This window comes from Sylvia atricapilla, chromosome 25 (genome assembly GCF_009819655.1).
Source record: "Sylvia atricapilla isolate bSylAtr1 chromosome 25, bSylAtr1.pri, whole genome shotgun sequence".
Classification (NCBI taxonomy): Eukaryota; Metazoa; Chordata; class Aves; order Passeriformes; family Sylviidae; genus Sylvia; species Sylvia atricapilla.
The window spans coordinates 1466267-1488370 of NC_089164.1; the positions used below are offsets into that span (position 1 = coordinate 1466267).

The 22104-nt window shown below is 48.2% G+C and overlaps 1 protein-coding gene across 2 annotated transcripts in view; it reads right to left on the bottom strand.

Annotated features, from left to right (window-relative positions):
- Positions 1–22104, bottom strand: part of SRGAP2 (SLIT-ROBO Rho GTPase activating protein 2) — a 94244-nt gene that overhangs the window by 14781 nt on the left and 57359 nt on the right. The window contains exons 7-17 of one of the 2 annotated variants that reach the window (XM_066335908.1): positions 21407–21628; positions 19344–19445; positions 18298–18495; positions 13082–13166; positions 10494–10521; positions 8655–8679; positions 7926–7986; positions 6665–6742; positions 3718–3852; positions 2342–2447; positions 1573–1797 (exon numbers count right to left, since the gene is read on the bottom strand). In XM_066335908.1, the coding sequence (XP_066192005.1) occupies positions 1573–1797; positions 2342–2447; positions 3718–3852; positions 6665–6742; positions 7926–7986; positions 8655–8679; positions 10494–10521; positions 13082–13166; positions 18298–18495; positions 19344–19445; positions 21407–21628 (1265 nt within the window). Of the gene's footprint in view, positions 1–1572; positions 1798–2341; positions 2448–3717; positions 3853–6664; positions 6743–7925; positions 7987–8654; positions 8686–10493; positions 10522–13081; positions 13167–18297; positions 18496–19343; positions 19446–21406; positions 21632–22104 lie in introns of both variants that reach the window. The other variant, XM_066335906.1, reaches the window with a different exon arrangement.

The window sequence follows — 22104 nt, forward strand, 5'->3', positions numbered from 1 at the left end:
GAGGCCCCAGGAGGAAGCAGCACTGAGGGCTAAAGTTTCACCCAGACCGTGAAGTCACGTCGAGCACAGCCAACGCTGCGGCTCCAAACCCTGCACGGAGCCCACGTGCCTCTTCTCCCAGCCGTGCCTCCTCAAAAGCAGCGTTTTTCCACCTAAAAAACCTGTCCTTGCTGCTGGCTGCACGCTGCTTTGGCAAGCAGTGGAGTCACCCTGAGAGCCCTGGAGGTGACAGCAATAAATCCTGCCAGAGGAATGGAGCAGTGGAGGAATTCCTACCAGGGAATTGAGGGGCAGAGATTTGGGAAAGATTCTTCCCCCAGAAGGTGCTGGGGGAATGCTCCAAACCTTCCAGAGCTCCAGGAGAGTTTGAACACCACTCCCAGGGGTGCCCAGGGTGGGATTTTGGGGTGTCTGTGCAGGGCTAGGGGCTGCATCAATGATCCCTGTGGATGCAGCCATCCCTTATCTCCTTCCCTGGTATCAGCCCAGGACATTCTGCCCCCCTGTGCACTGACACTTTTATTCCCTTCACCCAAGGGACAAAACTCCCTGTCCAAATTCATCTGTTTCCTGCAGACCATCAATATTATTAAGTTTGAGGGGTTTTTTCCCCCCATGCAATTCCTTCACGTGTAACATCAGCTAAAAACATCAGAGAGAGGGGTGAAATTAAAGAGAATTTCCAAAAGGTTTTGGCAAATCCTCTGCACACAGCAGAGAGTTTGGAGGAGTGATCCCACAACTCTGAGACAAGCCAGGGGAACAAGCCTTGCTCTGTGTCACCACGGTGACTTCATTTAAAAAAAAAAAATCAATTAATTTTAGTCCAGGAAAATAATCACTGACATTGCTGAAAGGAGAGCAGGAGCAACGTGGGGAGAGGAGTGGGACACAAATGAACATTCCTGATGCTCAGAGGGAGGGATGAGCTCGGCCAGGAGGAAAGCAAACCCCTCCTTTCCTTCCCCCACTGCCCAAGCTTCCACCCCAGATGACAGGAGCCGCTCTGCCTGAATTGCTTCCAGATGTGCTCTCAGACTGAGCACGTGGCCGGGCCTCTGGAGCTCCAGGCTGCATGGAAATGGTGATTTTGCATTCCTGCCTCTTCCCTCCCCCTCTCTCCAGCGGGGCTGCCCTGGAAATTAAACTGTGCCACAGCCTTGGAGGTTCAGCTGCAATGACCTCTGTGTCTGCAGCAAAGGCGCTCCAGACAGGCAGAGAGAACAGGCAAAAGCAGGGGGAGAGAGGGGAAAAAAAAACCCAAAAAGGATAAAAACAACAAAAAGAGATTGATTTTGGCAGCTACCAAACCAGAACATCCAAGAAAATCCCTCCACAACCTTGCCCTTCAAGATAAGTGAGCGAGCTTTGACAACTGAATAGCTACTTTATACCAGCTTATTTCTTTTAAGCTGATGACTCCAGAGAGACCAGAGCCATCTCTGCTGCCAGAAAACAGATTTTTGAAAGGCTGGGCCAGCTGCTGCAACCCCGAATTAGCCAACACAAGTGCAGCATCCTAATCCACGGATAAACAGCCAGCCGTGGCTCTGCTCAGAGCATCCATCATACCAGTAATCCTCTGTGTTTCCACCCCTGCTGTAGACTGGGCCCTCCAGCTCCCTGGCTCCCGGGAAGATGTTCTCGTGTTGGATGATGATGGTTTTGATGAGCTCGTTGACGTGAGCCTGGCAGGAGACCTGGTCGTGGCCCTCGGGCACAGACATCAGCGTGGGCCCGAAGCAGATGGCCAGATTGTAGGGATCCATCATGTTCTCTTCACTGAACTGGGATAAACTGCAAAAAAATAATTAAAAAACCAGAGGTGGGAAGGAGGTAAACAGCAGAAATCATCATCATCATCATCATCATCACCATCCTTGCTCAGAGCACACAGCTGAGCTCAGAAGGTTGAGGTTTGCTTTGGGCTTTCTGGGACACGAATATTCTGGATCCAGGTTAAAAAACCAGTGAGACATTGATGGGATTTACTGGGAAATGAACGAGAAACTGCAAAGGGAAGTCTGAAAGCTCTGGGTGCTGAATTTAACATTTGATTTTATTTCTTCTCTGTTGTTGTTCAGAGCCCAGCTCAAGGCCAGGGTTACAGCAGGACCACGCTGCCATGGATTGAAACTGAAAGGGAGCAGGTTTAGACGGGATATTGGGAAGAAATCCCTCCTGGGAGGGTGGGCAGCCCTGGCACAGAGCAGCTGTGGCTGCCCCTGGAATGTCCAAGGTTGGACATTGGGACTCAGGATGAGGAAGGTGTCCCTGCCCTGTCCATCCTCAATAATTCCACGTTTATCCCAGAGCCCTGCTGCCCCCAGGGGTTACTCACTGATTGAGGAATGCAAAGAGGTATCTCATGACAATCAGGGTGGTCTTGGGCAGGTTCAGCAGCACCTTCCGGACGTGCAGCGCTCGCTCCTGCAGATTATCCATGGCTGGCAGAGACACAGAGAGCCCCAGAGTCACCCCCTGCTGCCCCCAAGGTGCCACCGTGTCCCCAAACTGCGCAGCCAGCGCAGCAGCAGGAGGGGATTTGCCTGCAGAAACCTGCAAAGCCAAAAGGTTGGGCAAAGCCTCTGCCAGAGCAGGTCCCTGAACACGTGGGAGGGAGCTCTGGATGTCACCTGCCCCAGGGGCTCGGGCACAAGGGGCTCCTTCAGGGAGAGGTGGGTGTTTGAAAAGTCCTGCACCACTCCAATTAACTCAGAGAGAGGCAAAGGGCTCTGTGTGCAGCAGCCCACTGAGAAAGGAGTGGGCAGCACAGCTCAGCACAGAAGGCAGGAAAAGGGGGAAAAGCCGATTTTGTTTCTCAACGTCAATTTTGTTTCTCAACACGACACGAATCCAGGCCTGGAAATGGGTTTATCAGGAGCAGAAAAGCACAGGTTGTTTCTGAACTGTCTCCTCAGTGATCTTCTGCCTCTCCTCAGAGGCTGCCCCTGCAAAGGCCATTTCTCTGCTTGGACAATGGAATCATTCTTCCATTCTGGGGGATGTAGCAAGAGCCAGGCCACTTAAAAAAACGAGGTTGTTCACATCCAGGAGCCACAAACAAGCCTCTGCCGGGCAGAAGCACCTTTAGAAACCATGAAGAATGCTAACAGCTCGGCTGTGAGTGCCCTGATGATTGATATGCTGGAGCAGGAGGCAGTGGATGGTCCCTTGTGGGTCTGAAGCTAAAAGGAGTATGAATAAAAACCCACCTTGTCAGCTGAGGCCAGCACACAGGAGCATGGCAGCAGATATCCAAGGAAAGGGAACCCTGCTGGTGATCCCTGCCTCGGAGAGGGCATCTCTGACATCCTCTGATGACAGCTCTTCAAGATTATTTTACACCAGTGAGGGTTTGGGGTTTTTTTTTTGCTTTATTCTCTTTTAAAAGAATCCTGTCACCCAGCACTGTCTCACAAAACTCTTCAAATGTATGAATTTCCAAGTCCTTGTTCATTCATGTCAGAGCAAGGATGGCTGGGAAAAGGTGACTGCCCAGACTGGATGACAAAAACCAGCCCAGCAGCACAAACCCAGCCAAAGAAACCCCAAAAACTCACTCTGGAGTCAGAAAAAACAAAAACAAAAACAAAAACAAAAAAAAAAAAAAAAAAAAAAAAAAAAAAAAAAAAAGAAAAAAAAAAAAAGGGAGGGAAGAGAAGTGGGAGATGAAAAAAATTATTCCTATTTCTTCCCAGTTCTCCATGTACTTACTGACACAGGCCATCAGGTCATGGAAGATGTCCTTGGGGAAGAGGGGATGCTCCAGGCCTCGGAAGTAGAGCTTGAGGACTCCTGCTATGGAATCCATGTCGTGGTCGTTCTGGTCCCCAGCCAAAGGATCCTCCCCTTGGGAGCAGAGAGAGAAATCAGAATACTGGAGAAAATAAACCTCTGGAAGATTTGGGTCAATCCCACCTACCCCAGAGAGAGACAGACACAGACCCCTGGCTGGGGAGCTCTGCCAGGACACCCGGGACAGCTCCTGTCAGCCAAATGTCACCTAAATGTCACCCAAATGTCACCCTGACACCGGAGCTGACAGCCACAGGGGGTGTGGTGCTGCTCCTGCAGCTGGAACACTCCTGTTCTGGGCAGGTGTGAACAGCTCCACCACCTGACAGGGGCTTTGGGCACACCCAAAACTGCAGCTCAGGTGATGCAGGGGACAGCCAGGGGACACTGAGCATCACAGCCCTGGCCCAGGTGATACAGGGGACACTGAGCATCACACACCTGCCCCAGGTGATACAGGGGACAGCCAGGGGGACACTGAGCATCACACACCTGGCCCAGGTGATACAGGGGACACTGAGCATCACACACCTGGCCCAGGTGATACAGGGGACAGCCAGGGGGACACTGAGCATCACACACCTGGCCCAGGTGATACAGGGGACACTGAGCATCACACACCTGGCCCAGGTGATACAGGGGACAGCCAGGGGGACACTGAGCATCACACACCTGGCCCAGGTGAGGCAGGGGACAGCAAGGGGGACACTGAGCATCACACACCTGGCCCAGGTGATACAGGGGACAGCCAGGGGGACACTGAGCATCACACACCTGACCCAGGTGATACAGGGGACACACAGGGGGACACTGAGCATCACACACCTGGCCCAGGTGAGGCAGGGGACACACAAGAGACCACTGAGCATCACACACCTGGCTCAGGTGATATAGGAGACAGCAAGGGGACACTGAGCATCACACACCTGGCTCAGGTGATACAGGGGACAGCAAGGGGACACTGAGCATCACACACCTGGCTCAGGTGATACAGGGGACACACAGGGGGACACTGAGCATCACACACCTGGCCCAGGTGATACAGGGACACACAGGGGGACACTGAGCATCACACACCTGCCCCAGGTGATACAGGGACACACAGGGGGACACTGAGCATCACACACCTGCCCCAGGTGATACAGGGGACACTGAGCATCACACACCTGGCCCAGGTGATACAGGGGACACACAAGAGACCACTGAGCATCACACACCTGGCCCAGGTGATACAGGGGACACACAGGGGGGCACTGAGCATCACACACCTAGCCCAGGTGATACAGGGGACACACAAGGGGACATTGAGCATCACACACCTAGCCCAGGTGATACAGGGGACACTGAGCATCACACACCTGCCCCAGGTGATGCAGGGACACACAAGGGGACATTGAGCATCACACACCTAGCCCAGGTGATACAGGGGACAGCCAGGGGACACTGAGCATCACACACCTGGCCCAGGTGGCTGCAGACACAGGGAATGGGGTGGGGGAAACGTTCCTGGGACAATTGGCTGCTGCAGATCCAGCACGGTTTGTCTGCATTACCAAAGGGAAGATGCTCACTCAAGGAGCTGTTCCCCAGGGAAAACTCCCCTATCAGACATAATTAGATTTAATGATGGGGCAATCCTCAAATTGAAGCTATATATATCCATTATGTGACTGAAATTACCAAAGCTTGCCTATTATCTTAATAACACGTGGGATAATAAATGGGCCACTCCAAAGCCCAGCATTTTCCCTGATATTAACTGCCACCAAGGGCTCGGGATGAAGTAATAAACTGCAGGCACCTTATTGTTAACTCTGGCAGTCCTCTACATCACAGCTTTTACAGACACAAGTGAGATGAAGGGGGAAAAAATTCCTCTTTTCTATTTCTGCACGGAACAAGTGGGTATTTCCCCAAGCTGCTATTTCTTTAAATTAAAATGTGACGCTGATTTTTTTCCTTTCTGTGACACAAATTCCTGCTTCCTCTGCTCCTGAGGATTCCCCCTCTCAGGCGGATGGAGCTGAGGACAGGTGACATCACCCACCACACGCTGCTCATTAAACTTCTCCCTCCTCCCAAAAAAAAAAAAAAAGCAAATTAAACTGGCTGTGCCTAATTAATGACCGCCCGCCTCGTGCAGCAGCAAGCAGAGAAAAACACTGCTCCTGTTCTTTGGGAATGAAGGATTCCAGGGATTAACAGAAGCCCTGTTGTTCCCAGTGACCCAGGCACTGCCTGAGGAGCAGCTCCTCTGAACCTGCTCTGGCAGGGAGAACAGCCCAGCAAGGAGCTGATGAGTCAGGAGGCTCCCAACTGCTCCCTGCCTTTGTATATGGAATGGCTCTTCCCAGAGGGAAAAAAAAAATCCAATCTATTAAAAGCTACCTCAAATTAACACTCTCTTGAAATTTCCCCTCTCTCCCTGGCTGGTATTTGGAATAAATGCAGCCCAAGCTGTGCCTCAAGAACACAGGAAAAAAAAAATAAAATAAAAATGGAAATTCATCCTCCAGCACACAAAGAGCTGGGGGAGAGGGGAGGAAACTGCAGTTACACCTAATAATGAAATCCTCTACGTCCTTTAGTGTTGCAAACAATCAATAAGCTATCAGACATGAGAGGAGATTGAGTTCAGAATATTTATTATACAGACACTCCACGGGGTACAAAGCACAACAGCAAACAGCCGAGGATTCAAGGTTAATGAGCACCAGGGAGGGGTTTGGGAGGGACTCACCAAGGAAAACACGAAAATCAAAGGAACAAAAAGCAGAGAGAGCCGCATTCAGGCCAGTTCTGAGTATTCACACCGGATTCAGAACTTGGCAATGATTGCTGGGATGTTTTAAGAGCTCCTCCTTACCTCTCTCAAATGCATTTTTGATGTCGTTCACTTCCACCTGCGACCCAGACACTCTGAATATCCCCTCGTGCTGCAGACCTGCAGGGAAACAGGAGATGCTGCTAACAAGGTGAGATGAATTAGATAAAAGGAGATGGCACCTTCAGCTACAGCTCCTGTGATAAAGATAAAAATAAGAACACAGGCAGAAGGATGTTGGTTTAAAAGCCACCTTTCCCTGAGATGTCCAGAACATGAAAAAACAGAACTCAGCACTGGCAGGAAAATTATTAACCCTTCTAAAGTGCTGGAGTAACAGGGCTCTGACAGCCCTTCGTGTTCTCTCTCACCCTGGAGGATCCCCAGAGGATTTTACAACCCAGAGGAAGTCATAAACCAGCAGTGGAGCAGCCAGGAGTAAAATACGATCAATGCCAGGAGGAAAACGTTTAAAAAGGACTCAGTGGAGTCTGCTGGAAAATCGAAGCCACTTCTGGAATCTGAGTGAAATCAGCATCTTCAGCATCTGAAATCAGCATCGATGGCCACGATTTATCCTCCATTTCACTGCGCTTCCAAGGATTTTTCCAGCAAATACCCAAACACGGCCTTAAAGGATTCTAGAACTTGGTCATTCCAAGTGATGCTGAGGCTGGGACTCCAGATTCTGGTTCCCAAACCAGGAATGGAAGAAGGGAAACAAACAGGACCTGCCTCTTGGTTAATGAAGATGGATTCCACCTCCTTCCACATGTGGTAATTAACAGCTGTTTCACACGCTACTAACAAATGATGCCCATTAAAAATGAAAACAAATGGCAATAAAAGCGCAGCATTTCAAGGCTGGGAGAGGTCAACCTTCCAAACGGGCATAAATCATCTCTCTGTGGCAGTAAGTGAACAATTAATTCACTGCTTGACCTCCTACATTCAACCCCTCCCAGTGTTCCTCCTCCTCCTCCTCCTGGTGAAGAGGATGATTGTTCCTGGTGAAGGCCACACTTCAGGGCTCAAAGGAAGGTGAGGCACGAGTGGTGTGGATGGATGGGAAGCCAATTCTGCACGGAATAAAGGGATATTGTTGGAAAAACAGCATTTGCAAGGCCGGTTATTTGGTGGGGTCACCGCACACACAACACCAGCAATGCAAAAAAAAAAAATAAATCTGAGCTTTTCTCCTTCTGTGGCAGCTTCTGCACAGGCACCACGTGCTGAGAGCATCCTTTGCAGGGTTTATTTTAGAGGAATGCCACAGGACAGCCCCAGCCCACGAGGAACTCACCGTGCCTGCTGATGAATCGGATGCAGCTCTCCACCACCAGGGGAATGGCCTGGGAGGAATCCTGCCCAGACAGCGACCAGCAGCAAGAGCAGGAAGAGTGCAGAGTGAAGGAAAAAAAGATAAAACGATTATAAAATGAGAAAGGTTTGACTGTGCACACCAAGACACAACCTGCTGTCTTTATTCTGAAACTCCAGAGCAGCAGCCCAAGGCTGTGTGAGCTGGGATTCCCAAATTTTAACCTTAACAGCATCAACAAGAGATACTCTGGGGCCTGCATATCTCAAGGAAAACACATTTTAGCTCACCTGGGTACCAAAAAGGAACAGATTATCCCCAAGGTCAGGGCCACAAAGGCTTTGTAAGCCTTTATTACAGGAAGGCACAACACCAGAGCAGCTACAGGTTTAACAGGGGGATTCCAGGGAAAATAAAGGGGATGGAGACAAAAAAACAACAACGTGGATCCCATAAACCAGGACTGTCCAAACAGCTCGAGGCTGTTTGGGATTTTTGACTCCACGTCTGTCAAAACACAGAGTCAAAGGGATTTTAAATTGTGTCATGGAAAACGAGCGAGGTTTTGGATGCAGGTTTGAGGCATTTCTCAGACAAGGCTGGGAAGCTCCACAGAAACCAGGGAGAGACAAATAAAAAATGTGTTTTCCACCACTCCTCCACTTCCCCACAGCACATCCCTGCCTCGTTAACGAGGGAAATGTTAATTACCTGCTTCCTCACGGTGGAGCTGCGCCTGCCACTGGTCCAGGGGTGAGGGAGGGAAAAACAGAAGAGAAGAGTCAGGAAAATCCTCCACTATCACCAGCTCAGCCCTGCAGCGTTCCCAACCACACTCTGCAGCAGGGAAGGAGCCAGATATCCCAGTCAGTCACTCGTTTATGGATTTATGGAACTCCAGAAGGACCTGAAGGGACTTTAAATCACTCCAAAACCTGCACGAGGCACAAGGGAGCCAAAAAACCACCCCTGACGCTTTAATCCTGAGCAGAAGGAATTCTGTGACCCAGAGCTGCTCTGCTGGAGGTGAACTTTGATAGAAATTGCTCAGGGAAGAGCAGGTTGGCTTCCCCTCAGTGCTGTTAACAGCTGCCACTGTGGAGTCTTTATTCCAGTTTTGATAAGGTTTCAAATAAATAAATAACACAAAACCCTCCCCAGAAGAGCAGCAGACACCAGGTCAAGCTTTGTCTGTCTGCTCTCATTTGCTGATGTTGGTAGACGTGAATGGCAGAAAAATAAAAGGGAAAAAAAAAAAAAGCCCTGTTCTGCCAGGGTTTTCCCTTCAAAATTTATTACTGGGGTTTAAAATTCCTTCAGTTTCTTGTAAAAAAATGGAGCAAGGGAGATAACAGCAGAGAGAGAGCCCTAATGGATCATTCCAGCCAATTCCCTGCCAGGGCAGATGGCTGCTGAATTATAAATAAGGGGATTAGGGGTGTGATTTTTTTTTAAAAGCCTGTACAACGTGTTAATTTGGAGGAAATTCCTTTTGTTAAAAAAAAAAAAAAAAAGAAAAAAAATCAAAAAGAGTGAATGAAAAATTAAAAAAAAAATAAAAATAAAATCCAATTCCACGGGCTCTCACAGACAATGGGGTGGGCTTTAAACTGTCAGTGGGCGTGAGCCTTTGATACCTAAAAACTGTTTCCTGATGAATAATATTTTATTATTACAGATGTCAGGGCCTCGCTGGGAGCTGTCAGTTTTGCTCTGCTTTGTGAGCAATGGGAAGAGCAGCAATGAGCCCACTTTGGTGGTAATTTCAGTAATCACCTCCCTTTTGTGAACGAGGCAGGAGGATGCACAGCCCCAGCCCCTGAATCCATCACTTTGGAGATGAGGGTTTGTTATGTTTGAACCAAAAAAAAAAGCCTCACCAGAAGCTTTAGTGCTGGTTTTGGGATTGGTCCTAATGAAATGAAAGGGTTTATTCTCTGTGCCCTCGTGTCCTGCTGGAATCCAGCAGAGCACTGGCATCAAGAGTTTCCCAATTTATGGTCCTCAACCTTCTCTCCCAGGTGCAGGGATTTGGTTGTAAAAACCTAAATCTGGAGATATTCTCTGGTTGATGGTGCCAAATTAAGGAATTTCTCTCACTTTCCCATCCTGCTCCTGGTCTGCACTAAATACACCGAGGGTAGTAAAAGGAATTTGTTTGTATTAAATTAAATTTATAATCCGTTTTATTTTGAAAATTGACAATAAATTTAATTAAAATGTTTGTCATCAATTTGATTTTAAAATTTCTAATACGTTTTAATTTAAATTTATAGTAATTTTAATTGAATTTATTAAATTCCTGCCCCATTCCCTGGAAGTGCTCCAGGCCAGGCTGGATGGGATTTGACAGTGGAAGATGTCCCTGCCCATGGCACTGGAGGAGATTTAATGTCCCCTCCCACCCAAACCACTCCATGATTCCATTCTGTGACCCTAAATCGGTGTATTTCTCTACCAGACACATCTCCTGGGCTGGTAACTGCTCTGGAATGACCAATTTGCATCAGATTTTCCCTAAAAACCCACAATTCCCTGAGCCACACTTACCTGGCCAGGGCACAGTCCGTCCTCTGACCTGTGGAGGAGACAAAGAAATCCAGAGTGAGGAGGGAGAAATGGCAAAACGTCCTCAGGATTTCTGCACAGAGCATTTGGGAAGGAGATGGAGGAAAGGAGAGGAGAGGAAGGAGGAAAAAACTCCAAGGACAGCACCAAACCCATCCCTGCCAGCTGAGCTCCAGGAAACACAACCAGGAACCAGCTCAGGCTGCCCAAACACTCCTACCTCTGTGAATTATTGGGGTTTTTTTAGTTTGTTTTGTTTTTAAACCAGAATTCACCTCCCTGAGCATTCTAATCGTTGACTTCTGCCCAAAAAACTGGGTTTGTCAGTCCCTCCCTGCTCCTGGTGGGGTGAGAGGTTCTGCATCCCAGAGCCCCTCAGGAAGAGTGCAAACATTTCCCAGATTTGCCAGCCCCAGCCTGAACCTGCTGGCACTGAGGTTATTTCCAGAGACACACGTTTCAGGGCTGTTTTCCACAAATATATTTATAAAAAAACCCCCCAAAAAACACATTCCCATTAATTAGTTTTTGAGGAAGCAGCAGCCAAAGCTTTGGGACTTGCTCATGCAGCACCACCTCAAACATCACAACAGAAGTGGCAGGGGAAAGGACGATGGTGCTGTTGGGAGTGGGACAGGCCTGGGTTGTTTTTTGGGTTTTTTTTTGTGAAAAAACAATCAGTGAAACCACACTGAGCTGAAAAAAAAAAATAAAATTGCCTCCCTGCATCTTGGAGAGGTGTAAGGAGGAAGCAGCTAATTGCTGATGGCTTGACAATTAGCTGAGCACATCTTGATAGCCACTTTTGCTCTCCCCCACCTAGAGCCAAAACAGTGCATCATTCACGGGAAAATGTTATTGTGCAGCAGAATTTCCAGCCATCTGTCCCCTTTCTCATCATGGGATATTCACACAGAGAAATTATGGCAGCACCAAGGGGCTCCAGGGTGACAAATGGGGACAGGGACATCACGACTGACAGAGAGGAGGACTCACTGCTGGAGTTTCATTACTGGAACTTGTCATCGTCACATTAAGGCAATTTGCACTAAAAAACGTCACCTGAGGATGGGGCAGGGAGGAGAATATAAAAATAAGACCCCCCTGAACTCGCCAGGCACTGCAGACACCCAGCTGGAGGCACATTTTCCTCTAAAGCTCCTCACCGTGCTCTGGGGACGTGTGGAGGGGATTTGATTTGCCCATTTCCCAATTAAGAGATGTTTTATGGATAAATTTCGGCACAGTCCCCAGTTTGTACCATTGACCTGCTCCTGTGGGTCGGGAAATGGGATGTTCCTCCCTTTCCCAGCTCCTCTGGATCTCACAGACGGCAGGAGGAGGGTTTTTGGGGCTCACCTTGGATGCTCACAGGGTGTCACTAAGAAAACTCTGGTTTGCAAAACTCAAATGAAGGAAAGAGCCTTTAAATCCACACAGAGATCACGTTTGATTTTCTCTCTTTTCCCCCCTGGTTCAGAGGAACCAGGGCTCAGAATGCAGAGGTCAGCCCCGACCCAGGAATGTCATCACTCACAGCAGCTGTCACCCCCAGAAACTCAGAGGCACAACAAAAATGCCCTGAGGACACAAAACTTTCCCTTCAGCCAACCCTTTCTTCCAGGAGAGCTGAAGAAACCCACAACTTTCTCCAACCCAACCCAAAGTGAGGGAAACCCTCCCAGGGCTCAGAGCCTGATAAACACCAAACTCTAATTACTGCAGCAGAAGTGTTTCAGTGTGACAGTGCAGCTCCAAAGTGGAAGCAGAGCACTCCAAAGGTGTGCTGGCAGAGTTTCCATCCAGCAGAGTGGCACACCACCAGCCCAGCACTGAGCTGGGCCAGCCCCTGACCTGACATTTCCACCCTTCAAACCCTCTCCTCTGCAAACACAAGGCAGGCAGGTTTCTATGGAAACTTGGATGCAGAGCTGAAGTGGTTTTTTGGCCAACAGGATTTGCCCATACCATGAAGGGAAAGAAATCTGCCTTTGTTCTGGCTCGAACAACAAATGAATATTCAGTTCTGGCTGCTGCCCCCTGATTGATGCCCTCTAGACAGGCAACATATTTCACATGCTCTGAAATTTTGTTTGTGCTTCTCCTGACAAAAAAGCCTGGCCTCTCATACGTTGGTTTGGTCGTGGTTGAACCCACCGAGGTGAGCAGCAGCTAAACTGCCACACAAATGAAGGCTCAGCTCATCAATAATCCAGAATTCATCAGTAAAATCCCAAATGAATGATCTCTGGTGGGTTTGGGCCAGCAGAGACGATGAAGGGACAAGCAGGAGAGGTGTGAAGGAGAGGAGGATGAAGGAGGAGGGGACAGCACACCCCTGAGTGATCCACAGCAGTGCCTCAGGGAGCTTTTTGGTGCTCATCATTCATCAAACAGCCACGGGGCAGATCAGAGAGAACTCATACAACATCAGCCACCACCCAGGGCTGAGCAATGCAACAAATGCAACAGCCTGAGCAACAAATGCAAGAGCCTGAGCAGTAAATGCAACAGCCTGAGCAGTAAATGCAAGAGCCTGGCTGAGAGCTGTGCTGGGCACACACACTCACTTTCTCCCAGGGTTTTCTGCAGCAGGTCGTGCTTGGCCTGGAGCTTCGTGATCAGGTTCCTGCCTTCCAGGTACTCCTTCATTTTCTGTGGGGAAAAAACAGGAGGGTGAGTGGATAATTTCATTTCTCTGGTCAAGACTTAGGGTCGCTGGATTGTGACCAAGAGGGCAGAGTGACAGCGAGTTTATAGTTATGGAATGGCACTGAATTTACAGAGTGACACTGAATTTACAGCTGCAGAGTGACCCCAAATTCAGAGTGGCACTGATTTTACAGAGTAACACCGAATTTACACTATAAATTCAGAGTGATGCCAAATTCACAGTTATAGAGTGACCCTAAATTCAGAGTCACACTGAATTTACAGTTACACAGTGACTCCAAATTCAGTCACCCCAAATTTACAGTTATAGAATGATACTGAATTTACAGAGTGACATTGAATTATTTACAGTTACAGAGTGACTCCAAACTCAGAGTGACCCCGAATTTACAGTTACAGAATGGGACTGAATTTACACAGTAAATTCAGAGTGACACTGAATTTACAGTTACACAGTGACCCTACATTCAGTGGCCTCAAATTTACAGCTCCAGACTGACCCAGTTTACAGTTACACTGAGTTTGCAGTTGCAGAGTGACACCGAAAATCCCAACTAGAGAATAACTCTGAACTTCATTGTTAAAGCCTGAACTAAGTCCTGGTTTAAGCATCTGGGCAAGTCTGAAGCTCAGGCCACTCATATTTTGACCCAAACCAAGCCTGGATCAATCATCTCTGAGGCCTTTTCCAACCTCGACAACTGTGAAATTCCCTGAATTCCTGATCTGCAGGGCGATTCCCACTGTCCCAGGGTGGGATCAGCTGGATGTTTGGCATCTCTCTGAGCTGTCACCCGTCCCTGGGCATGCAGGGAGGGATGCCCTGAATGAACAATCTGTTTTAACCAACTAAAAGGCTGCTACTGTGCTTATTTCTCTCCCTTAACCTCTCTCACCCCACTTTAGTTGTCAACCCCAGGGTCTGCCCCACGCTGGATGATCCACAGGGCTGCACACAGGGACAAAACAAATAAAGATATTATTGAAGAGCAGATTTACTCTGGCAGTGGGATGTTGTACAGCCACACAGGCATTTCTCCCACTGCTCCCTGATTTTCCACAGCTCTGCAAACGCTGGCTTTTTCTTTTTCTTTTCCTTTTCTTTTTTTTTTTCTTGCAGCTCTTTCATCTCTTATCTTGCAGCTCAGAGCAGTTTTATTTCTCTTCCCCGAGCTGCAGCGTGTGAAATGCTCTGCTGTACAGAGAGGCACATGCCACATGATAAATGGGACACGTTTTGCAGTCAAAAGCACAAACTCTGCAGAGATCACAGAGCACTCCTCTGGCATGATGAGAGATCTCAAAAAGCCAGCCAGCAGAAGGAGCCCAGGGAGAGGATCCTTATCTAACAATGAAATGCTCTCGTTCTGATCAAATCCTCAGAGGGTTTAGGTGGCAAGGGATCCTCAAAGCTCATCCAGTTCCATGGGCAGGGACATTTTTCACCAGCCCAGGTTGTTCCAAGCCCTGTCCAGCCCATCCTTGGACATTCCCACCTTTCCCCAATTCATTCCAACCCCTTCCAGCTCTGATCTGCACCATCAGACTGCAAATCCTGCAGGTAAAAATTGATATTTTTAACCACAGGAGAGCCCAGACTCTGGCTGGCCTTTGCAGGAGCAGCCTCTGGCAGGATGGAAAGAGTCAAATAGAGACAGACACATCAATAAATAAGAAATAAAGAGATATATACACACACACTGTGAGGGGAAACCTTCCAGGAACTAAAGGAAGTTTTCCCTGAGGGCTCCCCAGCCCTGGTGTGCACTGACACAACAAACAAAAATGGCTTTAATTAACTGCCAAAAGCCCGTGTTTTATGTCCCCTCCGCTCACAACATCCAAAGAAACATTTCACAAGAATTAAGTCCCTTTGGAAAGTCTCAGCATTTCCTGCTTCCTTTATTAATATTTCATTTTTTTGCTGTTGTTTTGGAAGAAAACAGGAAGCTCCCTCACCACTACGAAAAATTAATTACCTTTTTTTTTTTTGGGGGGGGGGGAGGGAATTTCCCTGTAGAATCTCTTTGCCAAGCCCCAACTACATTTTGCTCAATTTTTGCGGAAGAAATGATGATGAGTATAAAACGCAAAAATTCCCAGTGTGAACTGGGGGAGTGGAGGATAAATGTGGTTCTGGGGGGTCTCAGGTGGAAGGACACGAGGGTTGGGAGCCTCAGCTGCGAACAGAAGCTTCAAGATCAGCAGATCAACTCGGTCCTGGCAGAGTGAAGCTCCCCCTTGAAGCAGATTTAAACACTTAAGCCCAGCCTAAGGTGGGTCAGGCAGGGCAGAGGCACTCGCAAGGCTTTGAGGTCATTAAAAAACATCCACAGGTACCAGGGGTTGCTTTAAAGGAGAAAAAAGATGTTCCCATGCACTCCAGATTTTTTTTTTTTTTACTATTTCCTCATGCCTAACATTCTGTTCCCTGCCTGTTGCAACGATGCTGATACACACACACACACACCAAAAAAAAAATTAATTTCCAAATAAAGCTTCAGGTTTTTCTCAGTGAATTACAGAGATCCATCAGCCCTGGATTTTTGGAGTAATAAAAACAGTCAAAGGATTAAAAATAAATAAATAATAATAATCAAAGTAGAGGAGAACTCCTGAGGATTTCATTTGGGGCAGAGCACAGCTGGAGGTGGGTTGAGGGAAACCAGAACAAAGCAGCAGAAATGTCTCTGAGTCCCCTCCTTAGGTGACAATCCAGAGGAGACCAGCTGGGAGTCAGAGCCAGGAGCATCTGGCACCAAAAATAAGACCCAGCACAGGCACCTCTGAGCCCAAAGCCCTGCAGGGTGGGCTGAAGCAAAACCCCAAACAGAATGTGTTCAGGACACAGAGAAAATACAATTTCTGCCCCTGCTCCACATCCTGCTCCATCTCCAGCCAGGAAAACCCAGTGATTTTCCTCCCTCTCACCCCTCCAAGAGTAATTCCAAACCAGGCACAGGAGGATGGGGGGACTGGATCCACCTCCCACGGGATCAGCAGCACCAGGAGCCCCCCAGCTGCAGGATTCAGGAGCAGGAGGATTTTATCCCACATTTCCCCATGTCTGGAGACCTTGACAAAAATAAACCTCCACTGAACCCCTAAAGCCCCTCACACAACCAGCACTGCTCTGCTTCCTCCTCTCTGCAGAGGGAAAAAACCCCAACGTTTTACCTGAGAACTGAAATTATTCCAGTTTGGAGGTGAAAGAACGGAATCCTCTCGCCCTTTCCCAGTGCCCAGCTGTGGGCAGCAGTGGCAGGATCCCTGCCTGGGGAAGCAGGGCTGTACCCATGGCAGCAGCAGCTCCTCATCCCTGGATTTGGGCTCCCTGAAGTGGCTGCTGCTGCTCCCCTCCTGCCTCAGCCACCGGCAGCAGCTCAGGGCTGAGCCCAGCCTTTCCCTTCCCTGGGAAGTTTCAGTGACCCTGAGCACAAATCTCCCTTCAGAGCCCAACCAGATCCATCAGCACTGGCTGCTGGGATGTGCTTTCAGTGGAAATACAGATTATTCCAGTCTGGAGATGCTCCAGTGAAGATCCTTGCACTGAATTCCCATCCCTGTGTTCAGCCAAGAGCTCTGCCCAGGAATGCAGCACGTGGGATTTCCTCCTTGAGCCCACATTCATATGGAATATTCTTTTAAATATTCTTTTAAAATATACTTTTAAATATTCTTTTAAATATTCTTTAAAATATTATTTTAAATATTCTTTTAAATATTCTTTTAAACGCAGCGTTTTTCTCACAGCTCCTATCCCCCAGCACTCGGCACATCACGAGCTAAAAGGGAATTAAATCTCAATTCTGCACTCCATTTTGTTGGGGTTTTTTTTTATCCCCTACACAAAGCTCTGCCCTCAAGCCTCATTAACACCCATCTGAGGGGGTTCTGAGACACTGAAAAAGCTGCTCCTGGGAGGTTCAGAGCTGGAAATCCTTATCAAGGTTATTTCTAAGCCTGGTCAATAGCAGATCAATGCAGCATCTGATCAGGCAGCTTAAAGAGGGTCTCTCCCTAACACCACAGCAACAACATGAAAGGGAGAAATATCCCACCCAAAGTGAGCCCTGGATTCCCTCTTCTCCTGTCTGAGCTCCAAGCAGCTCTCTCTGGAGAGAAAATGCTCAGAGTTCAATTAAAAATCACTTTTCCAGTTCCATAACCCTGGGCAGGGTGGTCAATCCTGTCTTAATTGAAGCAGCTTCTCCACCCACTTCTCTCAATAACCAGATTCACCTTCAGTGAAGGATTTGGGGTTTTTTATATTCCATCCTGCCACGTTAGTTCCATCTGCACTGAGAATTCAGATTTTTAACAGTTAACACCATTCTGGGAAGAAGGAGGTGAAGGATGCCCAAGGGAATGGCAAATTAACCAGGGTAAGACCCAGGATTTTCATCTGCTACTCTTGAATTATTTTGAAACTGGAAACAAATTCGACGGTTTAACATAAATCTGCTGCAGGAAAAAGACACACAGCCTGGCATGAAATTCAATAGCAAAAAGCTCTCAGCATCTTGTAAAAAACACCGACTCAATGAAAAGCTTCTGCAGGCTGAAACTGTAAGATGATAACAAAAAAGGAAGGAGTTAACAATTGCAGTTTGCACCAGTTTTGAAATTTCATGTTTACAAGCTATTAAGTTCTTTCTCAGAAAATTCCTTTTCACACGCAGAAGAAATCAGATTTGACACAATTTACCCACAGACCACGTCTGAATCAATGGAGATATCCCAAAATATTTCCAGAGAGTTGAGACCACCCATTTTTAAACCCCCACACGCCTCCTCTTCTTGCCCAAAAGCAGCCAGAAAAGCGTTTTTGGTCAGACAGGAGCATCCCTTTGCACTTTGCTCTGAGGATAATTCTGAACAGATCCCACTGAAAACGACGGAATCATGGAAAGGGTTGGGAAGGCTCCTAAAGATCACCCAGGGGATGAGCAGGGACACTTTCCATTATCCCAGGTTGCTCCAAACCTCTCCTGGCCTTGGACACTTCCAGGGACGGCGCAGCCACAAACTGAACCAAGGTCTCACAGGGGAGAACTTCCCAAAAGAGGGGAAAAAAACCCCTCTCCTAAACCCTTAAGAATCACGCCCTTACTGTGAAGTAGAACTGCTCAGTCTCCTGCTGGTTTGCCCTTCTCTTGGCAATGCTGGGTTTGCTCATGAACGTCTCCGACACGGTGGATTTCACCGACTCCATGGAGTTGCTGTACTGGAAACAGTCAGAGACGTCGAAGTCCTCGATGGTGACAATGTCCTGGATCGTCTGCAGCGTGGCCTCCATCGTCTTCTTCACCTGCCCAGCAAGAAGGGGAGAGAGAACACAAAAACCTCGAGGTTTTTTTGATGCTGTGAGTAAACAAGGAGAGGTCTGTGAAGTCCCCCGCAGCGCTTTGCGAACAAACAGATATTACTGGTTTCACACCCCGCGTGCTGTAATTAATTTTGGCTCATTAACAGCACAGTCCATGCGAGCACAGAGCTGGCAGCACCCTGAACCTGCCAGGACTCGGTGCCAGGATGGCAGCTGTGATCTCACGGGCTGGGAGCAGGAGGAGATGGAAGGAAATTGAACCTCAAAGCAGAGAAAGCTGGAACCAGGATTCTCGAATTGTCTTCTGCAACTGCATCTACTGGGCATCAAATGTTCATCACAAACAGGACTCTGCTGCACTGTGCCTTTTGACTGAAGGCCAGAATCAACTCTCTAGACACAAAAGAGGTTGCAAATTTTGCCCCAAATTCCTGAGCACAGAGGTGCAGAGATTAGATCCCCATTCCTCTCATCTTGGACAGCCAATTAAAGAAAAATCACTGTAACTCAGGTTATGCAAACTCACTTCAAAACATCAAATTCCTCCTTTCCCCTTTGCCATCCAAATCCAACTTGGGCAGCACAGCCAGCCTTATCAAGTGAAGGATGGGAACAGAGATAAGGGGGAGGATTTTAAAGGATTCTCTCCCTACACCCAACTTCCCTGTGAGATCACACAACAATTAACACACAACACGCTCTGGCCTTGAATTTTACCACAAACTTTCACACAAAAAGGATCACAGCAACCAGAATCCTCCACAATCAGAGCCCCAGAACCAGTGGAGGTGGCTGAGAGGGGCTGCTGAGTTTTTTGGTTGTTCACTGACCTCCTCATTTTCAATCTTCAGCGTGGACAAGCGGGACTGCAGCTGCTGACACCTCTGCACCAACTCGCTCTGCACGGGCTGCTGGGCACAGAGCTGAGACTCCTGCATGAGAAGCAGCACAGCAGGGCACTGCAGTTACTCACTGAGTTATTTATCAAACGTCCTCGGAAAGGGCTGAGCTTCAAAACCTGGTTAAACTGGATTTCAACCTGAGGAGAAGGTTCCTGCCAAACTGCAGTTCCCTCTCTGAGAGGATTTACAGAGTGACCCCAAATTCAGAGTGACACTGAATTTACAGAGTGACACCGAATTTACAGCTAAAGAATGATACTGAATTTACACTACAAATTCAGAGTGACCCCGAATTTACAGTTACAGAGTGACCCCAAATTTAGAGTGACACTGAATCTACAGTTATAGAATGATACTGAATTTACACTCTAAATTGAGTGACCCCGAATTTACAGTTATAAAGTGACCCCAAATTTAGAGTGACACCGAATTTACAGTTATAAAATGATACTGAATTCACACTGTAAATTCAGAGTGACCCCGAATTTAGTTACACAGTGACTCCTGAACGAGCAGGAGAGATGGCAACATCAAAGCAGAGGCAGAAAACATCAGCTGCTTTCAGTGATGCCAGCTCTCTGTGTGTTTTGGAAGTCTGGAGGTGCTTTTTCCCCACCTATTTGGATAAATCACATCAAAAATGAGGAATTTGGCTCAGTGTTTCAGCCTGGCATCCTGGGGTAAGGGCACGAGGGGCTGGGGCTGCTCAGCTGAACCACCTGCACAGGCACAGGTCACTCTGGAATGAACCCAGGGCAGTTAAAATGAATAAAAAGCAGAGTGTGGGGACCTGTCACAGACTCCAGAACACCGAGGTTCCCTGAGCTGCTCACAAAGTCTCATCCCACAGCACGAGGCAGCTCTTCCCTTTTGTTTTGTTCTTCGTTTTTTGTGTGTGTGTTTTTACAAGAAAACACTGACCTCACTGCCTGAGGCTGTTTCTTCAGAGACAGACATCCAAAGTGGGAGTTTTAGCCACCCATGCACACACACACACAGGATCACACACTCTGAGTTCAGCTGCTGCGTGCAGCACCATTGCAGCAAGAGCATCAGCTGCATTTCTAAACACCCCTCCAGCCTTGGGAAGCAGCGAGATAAATGATTCAGTGAATGGGAGCTGCTCCTGAATGAGACTCTGCAGGTAATTCCTTTTCTTCCCACGATCTTACAGCATCACAAGCCCAGGGAAAAAAAAAAAAAATCCAGGAAAAGTCATTTACAGTCTGAAGGTTTCACTTAAAACGGGAGAGACAAAGAAGAGCCTGGAGCAGTGGCTGTGATTCCCAGCCCAAAAGAAGAGGCTGCCTGCAAAGAGACCATCCTCCTGTCTGTGCTCGGGGGGACAATCTGGAAATCCAACCAAGTGACCTCAATTGTCACACTCTGTGCGTGTGCTCCCACTCACAACCCATTTCAGCTTGTGGGATTTTCAACAGCTCCCAGCTGAGCAGCCACAGCTGGATAAACCCAAAAAAGAGAGGGGCTTGCCCTGCCAGAAATGAGGAGTGCTCTGACAGCCCTGGCCCAGGAGGAGGGTGCAAAAAGCACCACTACAAAGCCTTTGTGCTCTCAGGTTGCACACCCAGATGCTGCCAAAAAACAGCATTTAGGTTTCTTAAATTGGCCCTTCCAATGTCAAACTTCAGAGGCTGTCCTGGGAATCAACCAGTGGGTTGAAGGAAAGGTTTAATATTAAATGGGAGTAGGAAACACTAATGAAGCCTTTTCCCCTCCAGTGAAGGGCCAAGGATCAGTATCAGGATTTAAGAGCAGCACTTGCTCCTTTCCACAGAATCTTTGGGGTAGCAAGGGACTCCTGGAGATCATCCAGCTCTGACAGCCAAAAAAGTAAAACACAAACGGCCTCTGCTTCATCTTTACATCATCTCCCACCTCTGAGCCTCCCAAAAAAAACAAACAGACAACCCTGGAGGGGGAGAATTTCTCAAAAAACCCAGGGTGACACACAGGCAGGGCGCCACACTGACCATATCCCCCATGTGTGGCTGGAACTCGAACTTCATGGGCGGGCAGAAGACGTTGTTGTACATCTCCATCAGCCTCTGCTTGTCGCTGTTGGCGTCCAGGTTCTCCACGGCGTTCTCGATGGCGTCCAGCCCCTCGTGCTTGGACTGCTCCAGGTTCAGCTCTGCCGACAGGAACGTCCTCAGGGCTCTGTTCAGGCTGGCGTGGTAGCCCAGGTCACAGCACTGCTGGAAAGACACACGCACACGGGGCCAGGTGAATGAAGGAGGATGCAAGAAAGAACCACTCGGGTTGAGAAAAAAACAGCGTTTAGGTTTCCTTAAATTGGCCCTTCCAATCTCAAAATTCACAGGCTTTTTTAGGGATTAACCTGAAGATTAATCAGAAATATCCTCAGGGTTCTGCTGTGGTAGCCCAGGTCACAGCACTGCTGGAAAGACACACACACACGGGGCCAGGTGAATGAAGGAGGATGCAAGAAAGAACCACTCGGGTTGAGAAAAAAACAGCGTTTAGGTTTCCTTAAATTGGCCCTTCCAATCTCAAAATTCACAGGCTTTTTTAGGGATTAACCTGAAGATTAATCAGGAGCATCCTCAGGGTTCTGTTGTGGCAGTCCAGGTCACATCACTGCTGGAAAACACACCCAGTGCCAGGTGAACGAAGGAGGATGCAAAAAAAGAACCACTCAGGTTGCGAA